At 40.2% G+C, this 18,468-nt stretch overlaps 1 protein-coding gene across 3 annotated transcripts; it reads right to left on the bottom strand.

Annotated features, from left to right (window-relative positions):
• Positions 1-313: 313 nt before the first annotated feature.
• LOC133988725 (cAMP-specific 3',5'-cyclic phosphodiesterase 4B-like) lies at positions 314-17,196 on the bottom strand. Of its 3 annotated transcripts, none has more exons than XM_062428089.1 (17): positions 17,086-17,196; positions 16,042-16,176; positions 13,553-13,680; positions 13,275-13,454; positions 13,091-13,130; positions 12,928-12,998; positions 12,456-12,618; positions 11,677-11,770; positions 11,399-11,553; positions 9,638-9,736; positions 9,290-9,454; positions 6,587-6,686; positions 6,335-6,489; positions 5,108-5,230; positions 4,702-4,884; positions 670-1,431; positions 314-621 (listed from the first exon to the last, which is right to left on the bottom strand). In XM_062428089.1, the coding sequence occupies exons 1-17, from the start codon at positions 17,125-17,127 to the stop codon at positions 433-435; spliced, it is 2,784 nt and encodes a 927-aa protein (XP_062284073.1). In that variant the 5' UTR covers positions 17,128-17,196; the 3' UTR covers positions 314-432. The 3 variants fall into 3 exon arrangements, with proteins under 3 accessions (XP_062284073.1, XP_062284074.1, XP_062284072.1); XM_062428090.1 differs by having other exon boundaries at positions 314-857; positions 1,236-1,431; positions 16,042-16,143; positions 17,086-17,127; XM_062428088.1 differs by having other exon boundaries at positions 314-1,431; positions 16,042-16,180; positions 17,081-17,127.
• Positions 17,197-18,468: the final 1,272 nt, after the last annotated feature.

Genomic DNA, 18,468 nt, shown 5'->3' with positions numbered 1-18,468 from the left:
GGCGCTACAAAAAGTCGTTAAAACTGCCCCACCCCTCCTGCCCCCACTTTTTAAACCCCCCCTGGTTTATTAGTTTACCCCCTACGGCAGTGATGAGTGTACAGATATCAGGTGATGAAGACTCACTACCGGCTGATCCTCGATCTGGAAGGCCAACCCCAGGAAGGCGTTTATTTGCTCCGTGGAGGTCTTAAAAAATGTTTTAGCTGTGAAGTTTTGAGTAGCGGAGCAAAACGCGGAGCCTTCAGCTGTGAGAGCGTCACATGACCAAAGTTGGACAGAGCACGTTATCCGGAAAGAAGGGACGTCTATTCATCCTCTTCATCCTCATCCTCTGCAGTGACGTTATTGACCGTCGCAGCCTCTCCTCTTCATTCTTATCTCCTCTTTTAAATGAATTTCCTCTGATCTTGTCAAGTTTTTATGCCCTAACTAACTCTCCTCTTCTTCCTCCTCCTTATCTTCATCTTCAGCTGCCGCCTCCTCCTCCTCTTCTGCTTCTTCTCCTGTCTTGTCTTCCTCTATCACATTTTCCTCTGTTTCTCCCTCTTCCTCCTCTACTTTCTCCTCTGTCTCCTCCTCTTGTTCTACATTTTCCTCTGTTTCTGCCTCCTCCTCTTCCTCAACTTTGTCCTCATCCTCTTCCTCTCTCTCTATCTCCTCCTCTACATTCTCCTCAGTCTCTCCTTCCTCCTCCCCATCGCCTTCCTCTTCTCCATCCATTCCCCCTTCTATTGCCTCCTCACCTGCCTCTTCATCCTCTTTTTCCTCTTGCTCATCACCCTCCTCCTCCTGCTCCTCCTCCTGCTCCTCCTCCTGCTCCGCTTCATCCTCCTCATTTCCTTCTCCTTCCTGATTTTGCTCGCTCTCATCCTCCTCTCCTTTTGTCTCCTCCTCCTCCTCCGCTGCATCATTCATTTCCTCTCCTGTTTCCGTTTCATCCGTCTGCCCTTCCGGGTTATCTTCCTCTTCTATCTGCTCCTCTCCATGCTCTTCATCCTCCTCTTCTCCCACCCTCTCTACAGCCTCCGTCTCCTCCTCTTCATCTTGGACTCCGTTCTGTTCGCTGTTGTGATTCTCTTCGTCTTCTTTCTCATTTTCGACGTGGTTCTGCTCCTCGAGGTTCGGCTCTCCGTCCTCGCTGTCGTCGTCGTCGCAGCCGTCTTTCTGGCCTTCAGCGTTCCTCCCGTCGCTGTTCCTCAGGTGGATGTGGTTGTGGTTGTTGTGTTCCAGGTCTTCCAGGGTGAGTTCAAACTGGAAGCGGTCGTGCTGGAGGTGTCTGTCCGGTGGAGGCGAGGGAGACTGAGGCATCGTGCTCAGGTACCACTCCCTGTTCTCCTCCAGCGTGTCCAACAGCTCTTGGGCGTCTGGGTGCACCAGGTCGGCCCACGTCTCCCACAGCGGGTGGACGATGTAGTCGATGAAACCCACCTAGATGAGAAAGAGAGTCACACATTAAATACAGTAGATGCACCTTGAGGATACTTGAATTTACTTTCTTTCTTACATTAGAAAATCAGAACCTCTCTTTTATAATATTGTTTAATACAGAACCTGCAGTCTGTTAGCTTAGCTTAGCATAAAGACTAGAAACAGGGGAAAACAGCTAGCCTGGCTCTTTAGTGTTGCGTGTTGAGCAGGGGGGAGTTCCGGTCCTCTGAAATGAGGCCAACGCGGAAGTAATGTAAAACTGCATTCTATCAAAAGGCCACCAGGGGGCGACCGTTTTGGTGTCAAAAGGACTTCTGTCTCTATACAAGTCAATGGAGAATTCACCAACTTCTCACTTGATTTCTAACCTCAGTAAACGTTTTCAAAATGTGTTTATGGTCTCAATCGCTAGTTTAAAGCCTTCTTCAATGCAGTATGATGTTCATTTGGGACATTTTGGCCTCCCCGATTTTATATTTGACGACAAAGCAGGGTATGCATTAGGGCGTGGCTACGTCGTGATTGACAGGTTGATTGGTTCACAGGTTCAGGAGGGCGCCTCATGCCCCTCCTGATGCCCATATAAGTAGAATCCGTGTTTTTATTTTTCCCGGCATGCACCTGAAATTTTCAAGATGGCGCTGCTCAGATCCGATACTACTGGAGCAGCAGTCCGAGCAGCAGTCCACAAACCAATGGGTGACGTCACGGATGTTACGTCCATTTCTTATATACAGTCTATGGTTTTGAGTCTCTTTAAATTAAGAGAGTACGGTCTAGACCTGCTCTATGAAACGTGTCTTGAGATTACTTTTTTTTTATTTGGCTTTATATAAATAAAGATTGATTGATTGACCTTACAAAATATGCAGGTTAATTGGTGACTATAAATTGCCCGTAGGTGTGAGTGACTGGTTGTTTGTCTACGATATGTTAGCCCTGTGATGGACTGGGGGTGTACTCAGCCTCTCGCCCAATGTCAGCTGTGATTGGCTCAAACCCTGCTCCTGGAGAGCTACTGCCCTGCAAATTTTAGGTATCTTCCCACTCTAACACACCTGATTCTAATAATTAACTCGTTATCAAGACCTTTGACAAGCTTCAGCTGCTTGATAACAACTTTATTATTAGAATCAGGTGTGTTAGAGTGGGAAGATACCTAGATTTTGCAGGGCAATAGCTCTGCATGAGCAGAGTTGGAGACCACTGATCTAGAGGATAAGTGGTCTGGAAAATGAATGAATGTTTCTAAATTCTAGTTGTTTTTTAATTCTCTTGTGTTTTTGGCTTCTTCACCTCACTAAAAGTTCCTCCCTTCATCCTACACCCTTTTCGAACATTGAATGGTTATTATTTTTGTTGTCTATCTACATTTCTATTTTGTTTTCTACCAAAAGCTTTTATTTTTTTATTTTAGCATATATGAAATGAACAAACTAAGGTTTGAACTGTGAAAAAATGGCTTAATGGCTTAATGACTCCAGGAAATCACTACACTTAGCCATGAAATAGTCCTGCATCACATACTGTAAAGCCATAAAAGTGTAATTTTTGCACATAAGCTTTTTTTATTTTTTTGTTTAGTTTTAGTTTTATTTTTTTTGTTACCCTTTAGAGCAAGCCAGATTAGCAGCGTCCCATTGTTTACAATATTTATGCTAAGTTAAGCTAAGCTAACTGTTGTCTTGGCTCCAGCCTCTTGTTGGACTGATAAATGATTTTGGTGGTATCGATCTTCTCGGCAAGAGAGCGAGTAAGAGCATTACCGGAAATGTTGAACCATTTCTTTAAAGCACAAAGAAATCCGACAGGCCCCAATAACAAACAAACAGAAGAAGTACAAGTACAGAATCGGTGACCACAGACTTGACAGAGAGAGATGTCACTGCTTAACATCACAGAGATTAAAGGAGTGATATATCTGTAGCCGCTGCCAGTTGGACACAGGGGGGAAAAAACCCAAAACATTTCTCATATGAGTATCCAAAACACAATAACAAAAAGAATTAATGATGCCAGAGTTTATTGTGAGCTTTTCCAGGCGTCGTTACGCTGCCAGATTTATGAAAGGAAAAGTTGTTTTTTTTAATGTTGGGAGACAAAGAAACTGCAGCACAACCACTAGCCATGTCCGTCTCTTCCTGTCACAATACCAAACTAAATAAACAGACACATTAAATTACCATTTAGCTTTTATTAAAAGCCCAATCAGTATTATTTAATCACAAAAATCTGAGGTCAAATAAAGAGTTTCATTTAAATATACTTTAGAACATTTTGCATATTTGTATTGATTTTAATTAAAAGTTATAAGCATGTTTTGCAGCTGCTTTTAATGTTAATGTTATGTTTTAATACAAAGAATTATTGGACAATCTTATTGGTTATTAGCAGGTTCAAATAAACTATTTGCCTTTCTGTTAAATAAGAAACACGGGTGGCACACATGCTAAAAACAACTTTTCGATACAACACAGCATCCCTGCAGTAAATACTATTTTAGGTTTTGAGTTTTATTGGCTGCTGGAGGTGTTGATTCAACTCTTAACAGTTATTTTTTCAGCGAATATCTTTGTGTCGCTTGGTTTACTGTTGGTACACATCTATTAATGACATCTGTTCCTCTTTGCCAATGCAGCCTTCCTGTGTGGCAAAACATTATGAAATTTGTTATTTCCCCCCCTTCACTTCCATATTACACATCTTTGCAGTGTTTCTGAATGACACGTCAGCAAAGGCCTAAGAAAGAAAAAAAGAAGTCCAATAACACATCTGACAGTCTCACCATTAACAGAAGTTTTCAGCTTTACCAAACAGCTTCTTATTTCAGGGCTGTTGCATCACAAAGTGAATATATTTCTGTTATTTCTCCACCTCCTGTATGAGTATGTATATGAAGAAATGTATAAAAGCCTCTGATTGAGAACTCATGTAACATCCACATATGCAGTTTATAACTCATCATTAATTTGGATACAGAGCTTTAACAATGGCACGGTTAATGGGAGAGAGAAATCTGATGAACTCTGGATGTATAAATGTTACTTTTAGTTATTGTGGTTTCAGAACTTTTTGATTACTTTCTTTTTATTTTGACAATGTTGTTCTTGATTTTATTGTAAGTTTGTATTTTCTACCTTTCACTTATTTTCTGATCTATACGTGTGGCTCATTTAGTTTCTTCTTGTTTTATTGATCAATGTGAACCCCAGGGAGACTAATGACCAATTTGTGGACGTTGATGGGGATCCAAATGAGGATAATAATTACCTGACTCTTCTCCACAGAGGCGGTGTGTTTGTCACACATGGCGCTGATCTCCATGCCTCTCTCTCGCTCCTTGTCACCCTGTCGGAAGAACTCCTCCATGATCCTCTCTGTCCACTGTCTGTATATCGATAAATGCTTGGTGGGGTTGCTCAGGTCTGCGCAGTGCACCATGTTCCTTAGTACCTACACACACACACACACACACACACACACACACACACACACACACACACACACACACACACACACACACACACACACACACACACACACACACACACACACACACACATTTAACAGCAAATCTAACAACAGATATACACACATATTCATACGTAGCACCAACACAACTCATTAGAGATCATGTCCCGAGCAGCCATACTGGTCTGTGTAGATGGAAACGTACCTGAATGCGTTCTGTATAGTGATCCAGGAGCAGGACACCAGAGCTGGTCACCTTCTTGGTCTCCACCATGGTCTTCAGGTCGGCCAGCAGCGTCATGTGTTTGGACATGTCTGTGGCCAACACCTGGAGACAAAGAGAGAAATAAAAACTATGAAGGAAGAACAAAATCTAATCTAATAATATTCTCCTCTTATTTCTCTTGTTTTGTTTCCTTAAACTTCTATTTTTTGTTGATAAAAAGCCGTCACAGTAGCCGTCACACACAATCATTATTGTTTGAACTCGTCATTTAAGGTCTTTCTACCACTGTCTTTTAATTTATTCTGAGCAAATTTATCAAATAAATAAAATACTAAAACTAAATTAACCAAAAGAGAAACAAAAGTAGGGGTGAAGAAGTGAATTAAACCTAAACAGGGGATTTCACTTTTAGTTTAAACCAGTAGCTACAACTCAAACAGCACTTTGTAATACTGTACATGGTTAAAAGTTTTGTCCATATTTCAGTTTTGAGAAGAAATCCAGCTCTTACACTATCTGAGATCATCAGCTCATAATTGTGGACACTCACGGAGAGACCAGAAATTCTTGGCCGTCATGTTGAAAAGTTTTCTTCAAAACATTTGAATTAATTTATATTTTATAAATTGTTCTATTGGATCATAAAATAGAGTTTACAAATTTATTTTTTCTCCATAAATAAATAGAATTCACTCTCTGACATTTCTAACATTTATAAATGACTGATGGGGAGTTTATGAATGTGAATTGGTGTAGAGACTAATTATGAGTCAGTATGTAATTGTTAAATAAATAAAATTACTACAAGAAGAAAAATAATATAAAACATCACATCCTAAGAGCCTAAGAACACAAGCACAACCTAAAACTAATCAATAATAAATGAAACCACTTTAAAACTATCACATGATAAATAATGAGATTTTCATGGCATTTGCAGGCAAAGGACCGCGGGGGAGAGTAGCCAGAACTACGTCACTAACCAGAAATAGCTGGAAAGAAAAAATTAGATTTGTTTGTAATATAATTGGTGAGGAAGGAGAGAAAGAGTAGCTGCTTTGTCATAAGAAATATGGAGCGAGTGATGAAATGTGTGCGCTGTATTTGTTCTACAGTTTGATGAAATGGAAAACACAATATTAAAATAGCTAAAGGAGAAGTTAAATTAGTTCTTAATTGAATATGAGATGTGTGAGATGTTCTGACCATGTCGATGACGAGCTTGCGAAGGCTCTGGCGCTGCCGCTTGGTGAGGTTCTGAAAAATGTCGCAGTTCTCCTGGTGAAGAAGCTTGAAGCCAACGGCGAGGTGGTGGTTCTCCAGGACCGACTCATCGTTATACATCAGGGCCAGCTCTGAGTCTGAGCGCAGAGGAGAAGGGACAGAGGAGGGAGTGTCAGCACAGTTAATGTTAATATCAAGCCATATTTCACCATTTGTCTTGTCTTGTGCGCTCACTGGTGTTAATGAGGAACTGATTGGAAACTCCGGGATGGTCGACGTCATGGATAGCTGCAGCGAACAGAGCAGCAAGGATCTCCAGGTCAGTGAAGACGGCCTGAAAGAGTTCAAGGAAGCAGAACAGCTCAGTGACCTTAAGACAAATCACAATCAATTTCCTTTATTTCAGGAGGACACAGAGTTTAAATACATCAGGTTTAAATAAGATGTAACGCTGTATTTTAAAGAAATTAAAACTGACACAAACTGTGACAATGTTTCAATATGTTATTTTTTTTTTTTTATTCTATTAGTTTTTTTGTTGCCGCCCCCACTCTCTGAAACTCACTCCCCAAATCCCTCCGTGACTGATCTGACTAAATCAAATTCAAATCACAAGACCCACCTTTTCAAATCCGCTTTCAATGTTGGATTGTTATCTTTTAATTGTTTTGTTTTGTCTATTTTCTTTCTATTATTTTGTTTTCTATTTTCTTTTTCTTCTCTGCATTGCTTTTATTGATTGTGTTTTCATTTATTCTGTATCGTTTTATTTTTTTAATTGTCCTTGATTCTGTAAAAAGTCTCTGAGTTTTGTTAAAAGCACTCTATAAATAAAATGTATTTTTTATCATTATTATTATTATTATTATTATTATTATTATTATTATTTTATTAAATGGTGTTTTTTGTATTATGTGGAGCACCATGTAAGATCAGTTTGGAAATGTGCTATAGAAATACAGTTTATTATTCTTATTCTTCTTATTATTATTATCAGTATTATTATTATTATTATCTTTTTTGTATTATTATTTAGATAATAATGTCACTGTCAGTGTAAAACTGACGCTGCTGTAGAGCGACAGATCTAGCTGTTATAACCTGATGTTAGCCAGGGAGGTTTTATATATCAGTGTTATTACAGTGTTATTATTGTGTTATATTGGCGCCAAAAGCTCTTAATTTAACCTCAAGTAAAGCAAACGAGTAGAACCTGGAAGATTTGCAAAGTTGTAATAGTTTGTCATTATGCTGACATGATGTAATTACAATGTCGCTGCACTGAACACTTCAGACAACCTAATTACAACGTTCACAGCTTTTAGGGCGTTTCAACTAGAGGATTTTCCCAGGGCACCGAGATCCTTCAGAGGAACTCCTACAAGGTACTTTGGAACCAGAGGAACTTATCTCAGGAACTAAGAACCAGGTTGATCATGCAACCAGTGAGAAATTAAGAAATGATGGAAAAAATGAGTAAAAAAACAACACAGAACCTGTTTTTTGTATTTACTGTTGCACGAGTTGGATGTAATGAATGAATGACTGAATGAAGAAGTGCAGAGAAAGAAACTGAAACTGAAACTTTAGAGCGTCTTTCTCCACAGTAAATCATGAGTGTTTGATGCTTATTTATTTCTGCTTTGCATGAAACAATCAGAAAATAATGTTGGAAAGCCCAACTTAAAAGTGTTTTTAATGTTAAGAAGTGATGAAATATGTCCTCCCCTCGTCCTAATACCGATACTAGAGTACTTCCTAGTTTTATGAATGAAGTGGTGCTCTGCTCTCTTCAGTGATGGTCAGCCCTACAAACTCTTGGAAACTCACTTTTGGAAAGTACAAGCCTCTCCAAGCAGGGACTTTTTGGAGGGTAAAATTTATCTTTCTTAGTCCTTTTGGAAAGTTCCTGCAGTGGAAACATGGCTCTGGGTAGTTTCTCTGGTTCCAGGAACTTTTAGATAAAAAAGGGGCTTTTGAAGTTTCTTTCTGACAGAGAAAAAAAAAGGTTTTATTTTTATCCACGCCAATTTTCAGCTTTATCTATGTCAGCTTTATGTCAGCATTCACATAAAGAGTGTTATGATCTACTGTTGCTGTTGTCTCTGAATGTGATTGATTTATTGATTTGTATGTTACTCACACTCACTGTTAAGTCTGTGATGTGTTATTAAGGGTTTGAGGGTTAATTTATGTTTATTCACTGTGGTTAGGTTATAAATAATATCCCAGCTTTGGTAGAATAATAAAGTTCTGTTGTGATGTATTTGATTGTATATTTGGGTCATGACAAACAGAACAGAATGAACTTTTTTTCCGTGGTGGACCCGGGCAAGCTGGGAAGCTACGTTTTTCCAAACTCAAACCAACTTGTTTTTACTCTTGTTGTGGGGACATAAATATGTTTACAGGTCAGTGACAAATAAGGGTTGGCAAGATTAAAAGCAGCATCAGGTTTGTTAAAATGTTGTTTTATGTCATTTGAAATGACATTTGCACCATTTTTTTAACCAAAAGTTAAGACTGAATGCTCCTGAAAATATCAAATGTTTTGATTTTTTTTTTAAATTCATACGTTTATGTTTATTTTAAAATTGTAACCCTATAAAATTTGACTGAACCACATGGACAAAAACACATCATTGACCCTAACACAGGCACATTATTCGCTTCTCTTCAAAAAGGAAGTAGACCTTAACGTAAATCATAAAATTGTTGGAGGAAGACTTGGTTTAAAATTAGAGTAAGGGTTGAGTTACACAAGAAGTGGTTAGGGTTGAGGTTAAAGTTACGGCAAGTGTCCAGGAAGTTTATGTAAGTCAATGTAACGTCCTCTGAAGTGTGTGTGTGTGTGTGTGTGTGTGTGTGTGTGTGTGTGTGTGTGTGTGTGTGTGTGTGTGTGTGTGTGTGTGTTTGTGTGTGTACACGTTGACATACATCAAGGGCAGGTGTGGAGAGGAGAACGTGCGTGGACTGGGTGACATCTGCAGCATGTAGGCTGTTGTGGTACGCTACGTTTCCATGGTAATGGTCCTCCAGGGTCATCACATAAGTGACAAAGGTGTCGACTGGGATACGAAACGTTTTCAGCAGGTCTCGCTCCTGAGCAGGGAGGAGAGGAATCATAACTTTAACTTCACACACACTTTGACAGGAGTATATCTGCAAACCTACAAACACTTTAGGTTGCCATCATGATGCAGAACACACACACACACACACACACACACACACACACACACACACACACACACACACACACACACACACACTAATGTTTTATACCTGGAAGATGGTATACATGATGCAGCTGAGAGGTCTGTTGTTGGAGAATTCTGCTAATCTGAATATGTTAAAACCCCACCTGTCCAGTTCATCCAACTCCTGATTAAACACACAAACAAAAATAATATGAATTATTGAGTCAGCAATATTAAAAAAAGAAAAATCTTAATCAACAACATACTGTCATTAAAAGCTTAGATTCCTCATCTCATGCACACATATATCAAACTTACTGCCATTATGGATCTCTGATGGACCTTATTAGCCTAAACTTATTTAAAAGTAGTTTGAATCCCATCCTGAGAAAAGCTACAATAACTAGAAGTTAAAGCAACCAATCAGCTCAAAGTCTAATAATTAATTAGGACAAACACGAGCCAACACAAGTAAGAAATATACTATAAATGTGTATGTGAGGATTTATCATCATGTAGATTTTGGGTCATATATCAGACTCCCTGTACATCCAGTGTCCAACTTCTGTCAGTGAGTCCTGCTGCCTTTTGAACAACGATGACACAGCAGACATCCCTTTTATGTTACTCAAGATAACCTCAATCCTTCAAACCAGGTGTCGGGGTGTTCAGAGAAGTACCGGGGAATATCTGCGGCCTCTTTCACTGAATGAAGGGTCTAGTTTCTTAATGACAGACCATAAACAATGTTTTTTCAGAGGAGCTGAGTTGCATCTGATTTATGTCGTGCTAAATGAAGACTCCGAATCATCGGAGACAGTCTCCGTCCTACTGCTCAGCTTTCCAAACATTTGGTGCTACAGACTGGATGGAAGTAAACAAAGAGGCGCCGAGCACAAAAAAAAAAAAAGCAGAAGAAAAGAAATAAGAAAAGACTGAATGTGGATTCCAGTTTTATGTGATGCAGACATGGAACTACAACATTATATGACGTTTTAATCTAAAACATCCAGTGGCTTCACTTTGAGTAGAGAGTAGCTGCCCTCTTAAAGGAATAGTTCAACATTTCTTTTCAGAAATCTGCTCATTGGCTTTCTTGCAGAGACTTAGATGAGAAGATTGATATCACTCACAGGTTTGTGAAGCTGGAAACAGCAGGTGATTAGCTTAGCTTAGCATTAAGATGGGAGGCAGGGGTAAACAGCGACCCTACCAGCACTTGGTAAGGAAGAGGCTGCTCTCAAGAAACAGTTCGGCACAAATTTGCCTGTAAAACCACAGCTTGTCCTTTTTACACTTCACTTTTCGATTAAACAAACAAGATAAAACTATAAAACCTTTGGAGCCCAACTACCTGCTTTGAGTCTTTATACTGAGCTAAGCTAATCACCTCTAGTTTTATACTTAACATATCCAAGAATGTTATACATCTTACTCTATGCAAGAAAAAATTAGTGTGCATGAATCCAAAAATGTCAAAAAAAAGCTTCTGGTTCATTTTCCAGTAAAATGTGTAATAAACTCGTCTACTATTATATTCTACAATGTTTTTATCAAATGCAGGTCCTGTAGGGAATCTCCTGTTTCAGTCCCCCTGATGTGATGTCTTAACAGCAGCGCCTCAGCAGTAAATCACTAAAACAAGAAGTGCAGGCCGCAATTTTCCCCACAACGCTGAAGTCAACAAAGGCGCCAACTTTTTTTTTTTCTTTTCTTTTCTTTTCCTGTGCACAAGAGACAACTCAAATCATTCAGTGTGCACACAGCACAGTCCAAGTCTGAACAGGGCTGATTTTGTATAACTTATCTTGTGTGAGTCAGAGAAAAACAAGACAGACAACAAGACCTTGGCAAGCTCATCCTCGTGGTCTGTGTTGACACCGAAGCGAGGCATTGAGGAGCTTGAGAGGCTGGAGCTGTGAGACAGTTTCCTCACTCCGCTGATGTGACTCATCGGTTTGTCTTTCAGAGTAGGAGACGGGATTTCTTCGTTCTGCTTATCTGCAGATTGATGGACAAACACACACACACACACACACAGAGAATGATTCATTGTTTTGTTTTTTTATTAGGAAAAAGTCTTAAATGTGGTGCAGACGGCAATCAGATTCTGGTCCCACTCACCCATGAAGGTGCTGGAGATGTATTCAGACACCTGGTTACCGGAGCGACTCATCTCTGACAGGTGGGACAGCTCCCTGTTCAGCATCCTCTTAAACTGTGGCAGAATGAGAGCAAAACAGAGATATGAGTCAGTCTGATATTTCTGTGCTTGCGTGTCAGTTTTGATTGTGAGATTGTTTATCAGAGGAGTAATAATCAATAATCAATTATACATCAGGTCTTTTTGGATTTGGGGGAAATTAAATACGTTTTAACGTTTCAGTAAAACTTATTGCAAGCTTGTAATAAATAGGATGGTAAAACTGTCTTATTGGTTAATATAAGCAACGTGTTCAACGAGCATTTAATTATATATACAGATACAGTTTCTATGAGTACTTTTAAGGCTCACATTGATAAAGATGCTTTACAATAATAAATAATAAAAGATCATTAATTAGCTTTTTTCCCCCAACATTTTTGTTGATGAGCTCTTAAATTTGGCTATAGATAGATAGATAGATAGATAGATAGATAGATAGATAGATAGATAGATAGATAGATAGATAGATAGATAGATAGATAAATAGATAGATAGATAGATAGATAGATAGATAGATAGATGCTCAGGTCAGTGCCATACAGAATGAATGAATGAAAGAATGAATAAATAAGTAAATAAATAAAACCTATAATAAATCTAAATAATCTATCTTCCATTAAACCCACTGATACTTATATAGCTGTGATAAGCACATATTAACATATAACATTATAATATGATTTATAGGTTGGCATACCTTGGTGGAGGCCATTTCGCTGACGGAGCGGTGTGTCTGAATGGTCTCCAGCTGGTCTAAGCACCAGTCCAGCTCCTCCAGTGTGTCCAGGGCGAGCTGCTGATACTGCTGGTCTGATAGCGTCGCCCTGGGACTCGCACACACTCCACCCAGAGGAGACCGCCTGAGAACAGCAGCAACAGTTAGTTAGACCGGCAAGAAACCAAAGATTGACTTAAGTTAGCTGCAGAGGTGACACAACAGAGATGTCTCTCTTTTTAACTAGCAAAGTTTGAAATGGTAAAATAAAAAAAGGCATTTCATGGCCTAATGAACAGGTAGAGGTTTATCATACACTGCACTAAAGCTGATAGTAAATTGTTCTGTTATGTAAAGTCAAACTACCTCATTCCCTTTTTAGACAGAGGACAACATACAGTACTGTCATGATGTGCATAAGTGAGGCATTTCAGTGAAATAGGATGATACTGACTTGACTGTCGGTGTGGAGACGTTGGCAAGAACAGTGAAGTTACTCCGTACCGATCGCAGACTGGCCAGTACCTAAATCATCACAGTATCACAGGATATATACAGAATTATTGCAGAATAATATACTAAATAATACACACAAGACTGTAAATAGTAAGTCTCACTTGAGCAAAAGGTGTGACAATAAAGTCCTCTCCTGTGTGCCTGAGAGAAGAAAGGACAGAGAGATTTGAAAAAGAGAGAGAGGGAGTAAAGGTGAGAGCCGTATTTCTCCCGAGAATATCAACATGTTGGCATCACACATGCACGCTCTCTCTCTCCCTCTCATTCAGTCTTGATGTCTCTCACCCTTCGCTGGCCAGGGAGGAGTTACGTGAGACGGTTTTGGGCGACATGTCGTAGTCGGAGTCAGAGCGGTAGAGGAAGGACTCTCTTCTCTGGCCCTGGGGGAAGGTATGCAGGGTGAGGCCTGGACTCTGCGAGCCCAGAGGGGTGTGACCCGGAGACACGCCATTTTCTGCTTCGTAACTGGAACACGAAGAGAAAGGGGAAAGATTTGATGATGAGAGAGAGGAAAGCTTTCTACTGGAGGATGAAATTGGTGTGAAGCGGCATCGTGCGTGAACCTCTCAGTGTCTGCTTGTGTGATGGAGATGCGCGGTGGGATGCGGAGGGGAAGAGTTGTGGGACGCTGCATGTTGCTCAAGACCTCCGGTGAGCGAGTGCGGTCACGAGGGCGGAGCCAGCAGGGTACCTGAAGAGTTAGAAAGTAGGTATGAGAGCACAGAGGATAGTAGATATCTGTCAATTTATAGATGTAAAGGCTGGATTACAATAAAGTAGGCAACTACCTCAAGAAAGCCCAAGTTTACTCACTGTTATCTGGTGTAATGTGACTTGATTCATTAAAAATGCTAACTCTAGTCAAGTCAAACTTTTATTTCCTTTATTATTTAACCCTCCTGTTGTCCTCGAGTCAAGGAAGGAAGGGAGGAAGAAGGAAGGAAGGAAGGACGGAGGAAAGAAGGAAGGCATGAAGGTAGGAGGGAGGGAGAAAGGAAAAGAGGAAGGGGGGAAGGGAGGAAAAAGGGAGGAAAGGAGGAAGGAAGGGAGGGAGATGGAAGGAGAGGAGGAAGGAAGGAAGGAAGATGTAAGGAGAGGAGGAAGGAAGGAAGGAAGGTAGGGAAGGAAGGAAAGGAGGAAGGAAGGGAGGAGGGAAGGAAGGAGGGAAGGAAGGAAGGAAGGAAGGGAAAGAGGGAGGAAAGGAAAGAAGGAAGGAAGGAAGGACGGAGGAAAGAAGGAAGGCATGAAGGTAGGAGGGAGGGAGAAAGGAAAAGAGGAAGGGAGGAAGGAAGGAAAGAAGGACAGAGGAAAGAAGGAAGGGAGGAAGGAAAGGAAGGAGGGACAGGTCAATTTGACCCGGCAGGACGACACAAAGGTTAAAGGGCCATAACACTGTGTCTGCAAGTTTTGGATTCTTAACTACAAATCATGTATTTTTCTTGATTTATCTTCAAATGCATACCATAAAGTTTTAAATGTTTTAATGTATTTTTTTCAACAGTTACAGCTATTTGTTACCATACTTTTACATACAGTATAAAAATCAACTAACAGTCCTTTTTGCATGTTTTAGTGTTGCGTGCCTCACTTAAAGCAGCATAAGTGCAGCATAAAACAGAGTTAAAATTAGACTGAATATTGGACTTAAATTTGCCAGATTGACAGATACACAACACCAAATGAATGCTAATGTTGCATTGTGTTGCTGGGTGTGTGTAAATCATAGACTGTATGATGTAAATAGGCAACTGTTTGTTTGCTAACATTTTCACTACAACAGCTTTGTAAGGTGATAATATGTCAATGTTGTTTCAGCTTGTTCTGCTGAACAATGCTGCTTTAAGTGAGTCAAAACTAAATGTAAACATGCAAAAAGGTCAGTTAGTTGATTTTCATACTGTATGTAAAAGTATGGAAACAAATAGCTGCAATCATATTAAAAAAATACATTTAAAACTTTTATGTTAGGTTATGAACCTTTAAATAATAAAGGAAATAAAACATATTTTTAATGTATTAATGTACAGTTGCAGCTATTTGTTTCCATACTTTTACATACAATATGAAAATCAGTTAACTGACTTTTTTGCATGTTTTAGTTTAATTTTGATTCACTTAAAGCAGCATTAGTGCAGCGTTGTCCAGCAGGACAAACTGAAACAACATTGACATATTATCACATTGTAAAGCTCTTGTGTGATGAACATGTTAGCAAACAGTTGCCTATTTACACATCTAGCAAATACAGCTACACATTAGCATTCATTTGAAGTCGTGTTTCTGTAATTCCTGCAAATTTAAGTGCAATATTCAGTCTAATTTCAGCTCTGTTTTGGTCATCACCAACTCTGGAGGGAAATATCTGTCTCTTCACCTGCTGCTTCAGCACTAAGTTCACCAGCTAGTCCCTAACTTTTGTCTGCGTTGGATGCTGAGCAGGTAGTGTACAGTGGGGAGCTTTTTTCACTTAAAACAGCCGCCTGCTGCTAGAAGTGACGCTAGTAAGAGTCGGGTGATAATTCTTAGTCACTATGAGAGACCCCTTTAATGTACACATAGACACATCATCTTTTGTTAACATAAAAATATTGATTAGTGCAGCTTTAAATTGTGTAATATAACACAATAAACTTAAATTCTACCTAGTATTTTCTCAGTGTTACATTACGGTTGCATTACCTCATTATGACAGTACAACTTTTATGAATTACGCAACTCAACTAAGTCATAATATTGTACAGACATGAATAAAACCCAGTGGATTTGTGCAAAGGGAGAAAAACACACACAGTAACATGGTGTTCAAAATGCTTAGCTGTAATATAAAGTATACAGTACATGATTTGTAGTAAAACATGCTAAATCACTGGTATGGTCCTTAAAGTATATGTTGCATTAATATTTTAATGTATAATGCTCCTGAAGAAATAATTGTGTAATTGGAGGCAACAGAATATGTGATGCGCAAACAGGATGAATGGCTGTCAACAGGAGCACACGGTTCATTTTTACCCCCCAAGCGTGTTAATGTGCCCATGTTTCCTTTCAGTACCTGGAGACTAGAAGAGAGTCTTCTGCTCCTCCCTCTGCGTAGCTCGGCCCCCAGTGTGGCACCGGACGTATAGGATCGGCTGTAGCGAGATGACTCCGCCTTCTCCCCAGCACCTGTTATATCTGTGTCATTGCCCTGTGATACAGGAAGGGGGAGAGCGGGTGAGGGGGAACACAGACAAAAGATAAAATATGAATGATGGGTTTTTTTTCTTTGTAAATAAAAAATAATATTATATATCCAATAAAAAAATGAAAATAACGAATTCGGGGTACATGCAGTTGTCCTTTCGTCTCACTTTACCAAGCCTGGTATGATGAGTAAAAACAAAAAACAGAAACTAAACCAAAAAAAAGATCATTGTATGTGTGTTATGTGTGCATGTGCGTGTGTTCGGATATGTGTGTGCGTGTCTGGGATAAGGCCTCTACAGACTGAGCTCTTAGAGGCTGATCTGCACTGCAGTACCGTAGCAACAAAACACTGGGGGAATGGTAGCAGTTGCTAGGCAACAGTGCCGTGTTGCTTCCATGCTGCGTTTGATGTCGTCCAGACCCAGATGTGATGTGGAAAGATGCTCTCATACACACACAAACATACAGTACACACACACACACACATGTATGGGCACTTGCTCAGCATAATCAATAAAAAAAGGGCTTTGAATAATGCATGTTATTATGTCCTTCAGCCAAGACGTTACCTTTAAAAGAAAATAGCTCATTTACATAGAGCACTCATTTAGCTGGGGCTCATTTACATAGAAGACTGTGACTGACTGAGCTGTTCACACTATGAGAGAAGAGGCTGGAGGATACAGACTGTCCACTCTGGCTTTTGAGTGCGTCCACAGACCTTGACGACGAGAACAAAGGGAGCCCTGGATGTGTGAAAGTCACGGGGTTTTTATGTCATAATAGGCGTTCAAGACAACATGCGCACATGATCCAGTCTGCTGAGCCTGGTGTGTGCCGTGACTGTAACAAGTGACAGAGATTTTTACGTTTCTCAAGTATACATCCCTGATTTGTTTATACTTCTCACCTCTTCTCCAGTCACCGACAGCACGCTGCGGCTCTTCTTCATCCTGATTGGCTCGTTCTGGGCCCCAGGGCGGAGCGTTCCGGAACCCAGGCAGCAGAGCAGGTGGAGAGCCAGGACCGGAGAGGTCAAAGGTCACTGCAAGGTCAAACCGGGGTCAGACCGGGTCACTACCGGCCCCCATCGGAGCTGACTCAGCCAGCCAACCGCCTCGCCTCGCCTCACCTCACCTCACCTCACGCTCCGTCCACACCTCAGTCTTCAGATAGCTGAAACCGGGCGTCCTCCTGCCGTGAAACGCTAAAGATGCATTTATGTACCCCTCCGGAGGTTCCAGATTCAGTCAGACGTTGATGACCTTTTGTTATGAGCTGTTGATTTTTCACACAAGTAAAAAGTGGAAGAAAGAAAAAACAGAAAAGAAAATCCTTACTCCATTTTAGTGTAAGCGAGCAGTTTGTGGGGAAAAATATCTGCCTGCATGTTGTCCTGCTTTGGCCAGACGAGCCAGTGCGACATCCCAGTCAGCGCTCATGATGCAACTGTTGTTATACTCAAGTAGAAATCCTTTTTCCAAGTTTTCTGATACACTTATCCAACATGGAGTATATGCATGTTTCCCAGTTGTAAACCTGCTCCCACATGAATGCAGTTTTCCAATAATTAAGAATCCAAAATCCAGAAGGTTTGTAGGAGAATCTGCTCCAGGTCTCTCCTGTCTCAGGTCAGGTTTTCAATGGTCTGATTGGTCAGCTGGATCCAAAGTCTGCATAGGAAAAAATGTATGATTGGCTCATGTGAGAAGTCCAGATCTCAAAACTGCAGGTTTGATGTGTAAGGATCCATGCTCGTGTTTCCTCTTCAGTTGAGTTTCCCTGTGTGAAAGCAGAAATTAAAGAGTTACCAGAATTTCACAGCTAATTTGGTCTTTGAGTCATATTTCCTGCCTTGTTTCAGAACTCACTGTCCTGCTTTTATGTAATTAATTAATTTGGTGCATCATCAAATATGAGAACATTCTTTCCCTGTGTATATACAGTACTACTAAGTAATGCAAATCACCTTGCAGTTGTATTTGGTTAAAAAAGGACAATTATTTCTCCCAATAAAAAGCTCAAAACTAATAATCAAGATTTCAAGACTAAAATTTCAAAAAGTGGTAAATAAAACATAACAAAAGGCTGTCATATCAAAATGTTTTGATTGTCGTGGCCACGCAGGAGCTGCGTGTGGCTAATTCCGAGCAGATACTGCAACATCAAAGCTCTGTGATGTTATATAATTACTCATAGCAGTCCGAGCTGACCTAATTTCATTGGATAGGACAGATTCAGCATATCAGATTCTGATTGAGCTGGTACACAGACAGATAGTGGTGGAGACGAC

Source organism: Scomber scombrus, chromosome 2, assembly GCF_963691925.1.
Source record: "Scomber scombrus chromosome 2, fScoSco1.1, whole genome shotgun sequence".
Lineage (NCBI taxonomy): Eukaryota > Metazoa > Chordata > Actinopteri > Scombriformes > Scombridae > Scomber > Scomber scombrus.
The sequence above is the reverse complement of the archived record's forward strand: the minus strand, read 5'-3'. Positions and strand labels throughout refer to the sequence as shown.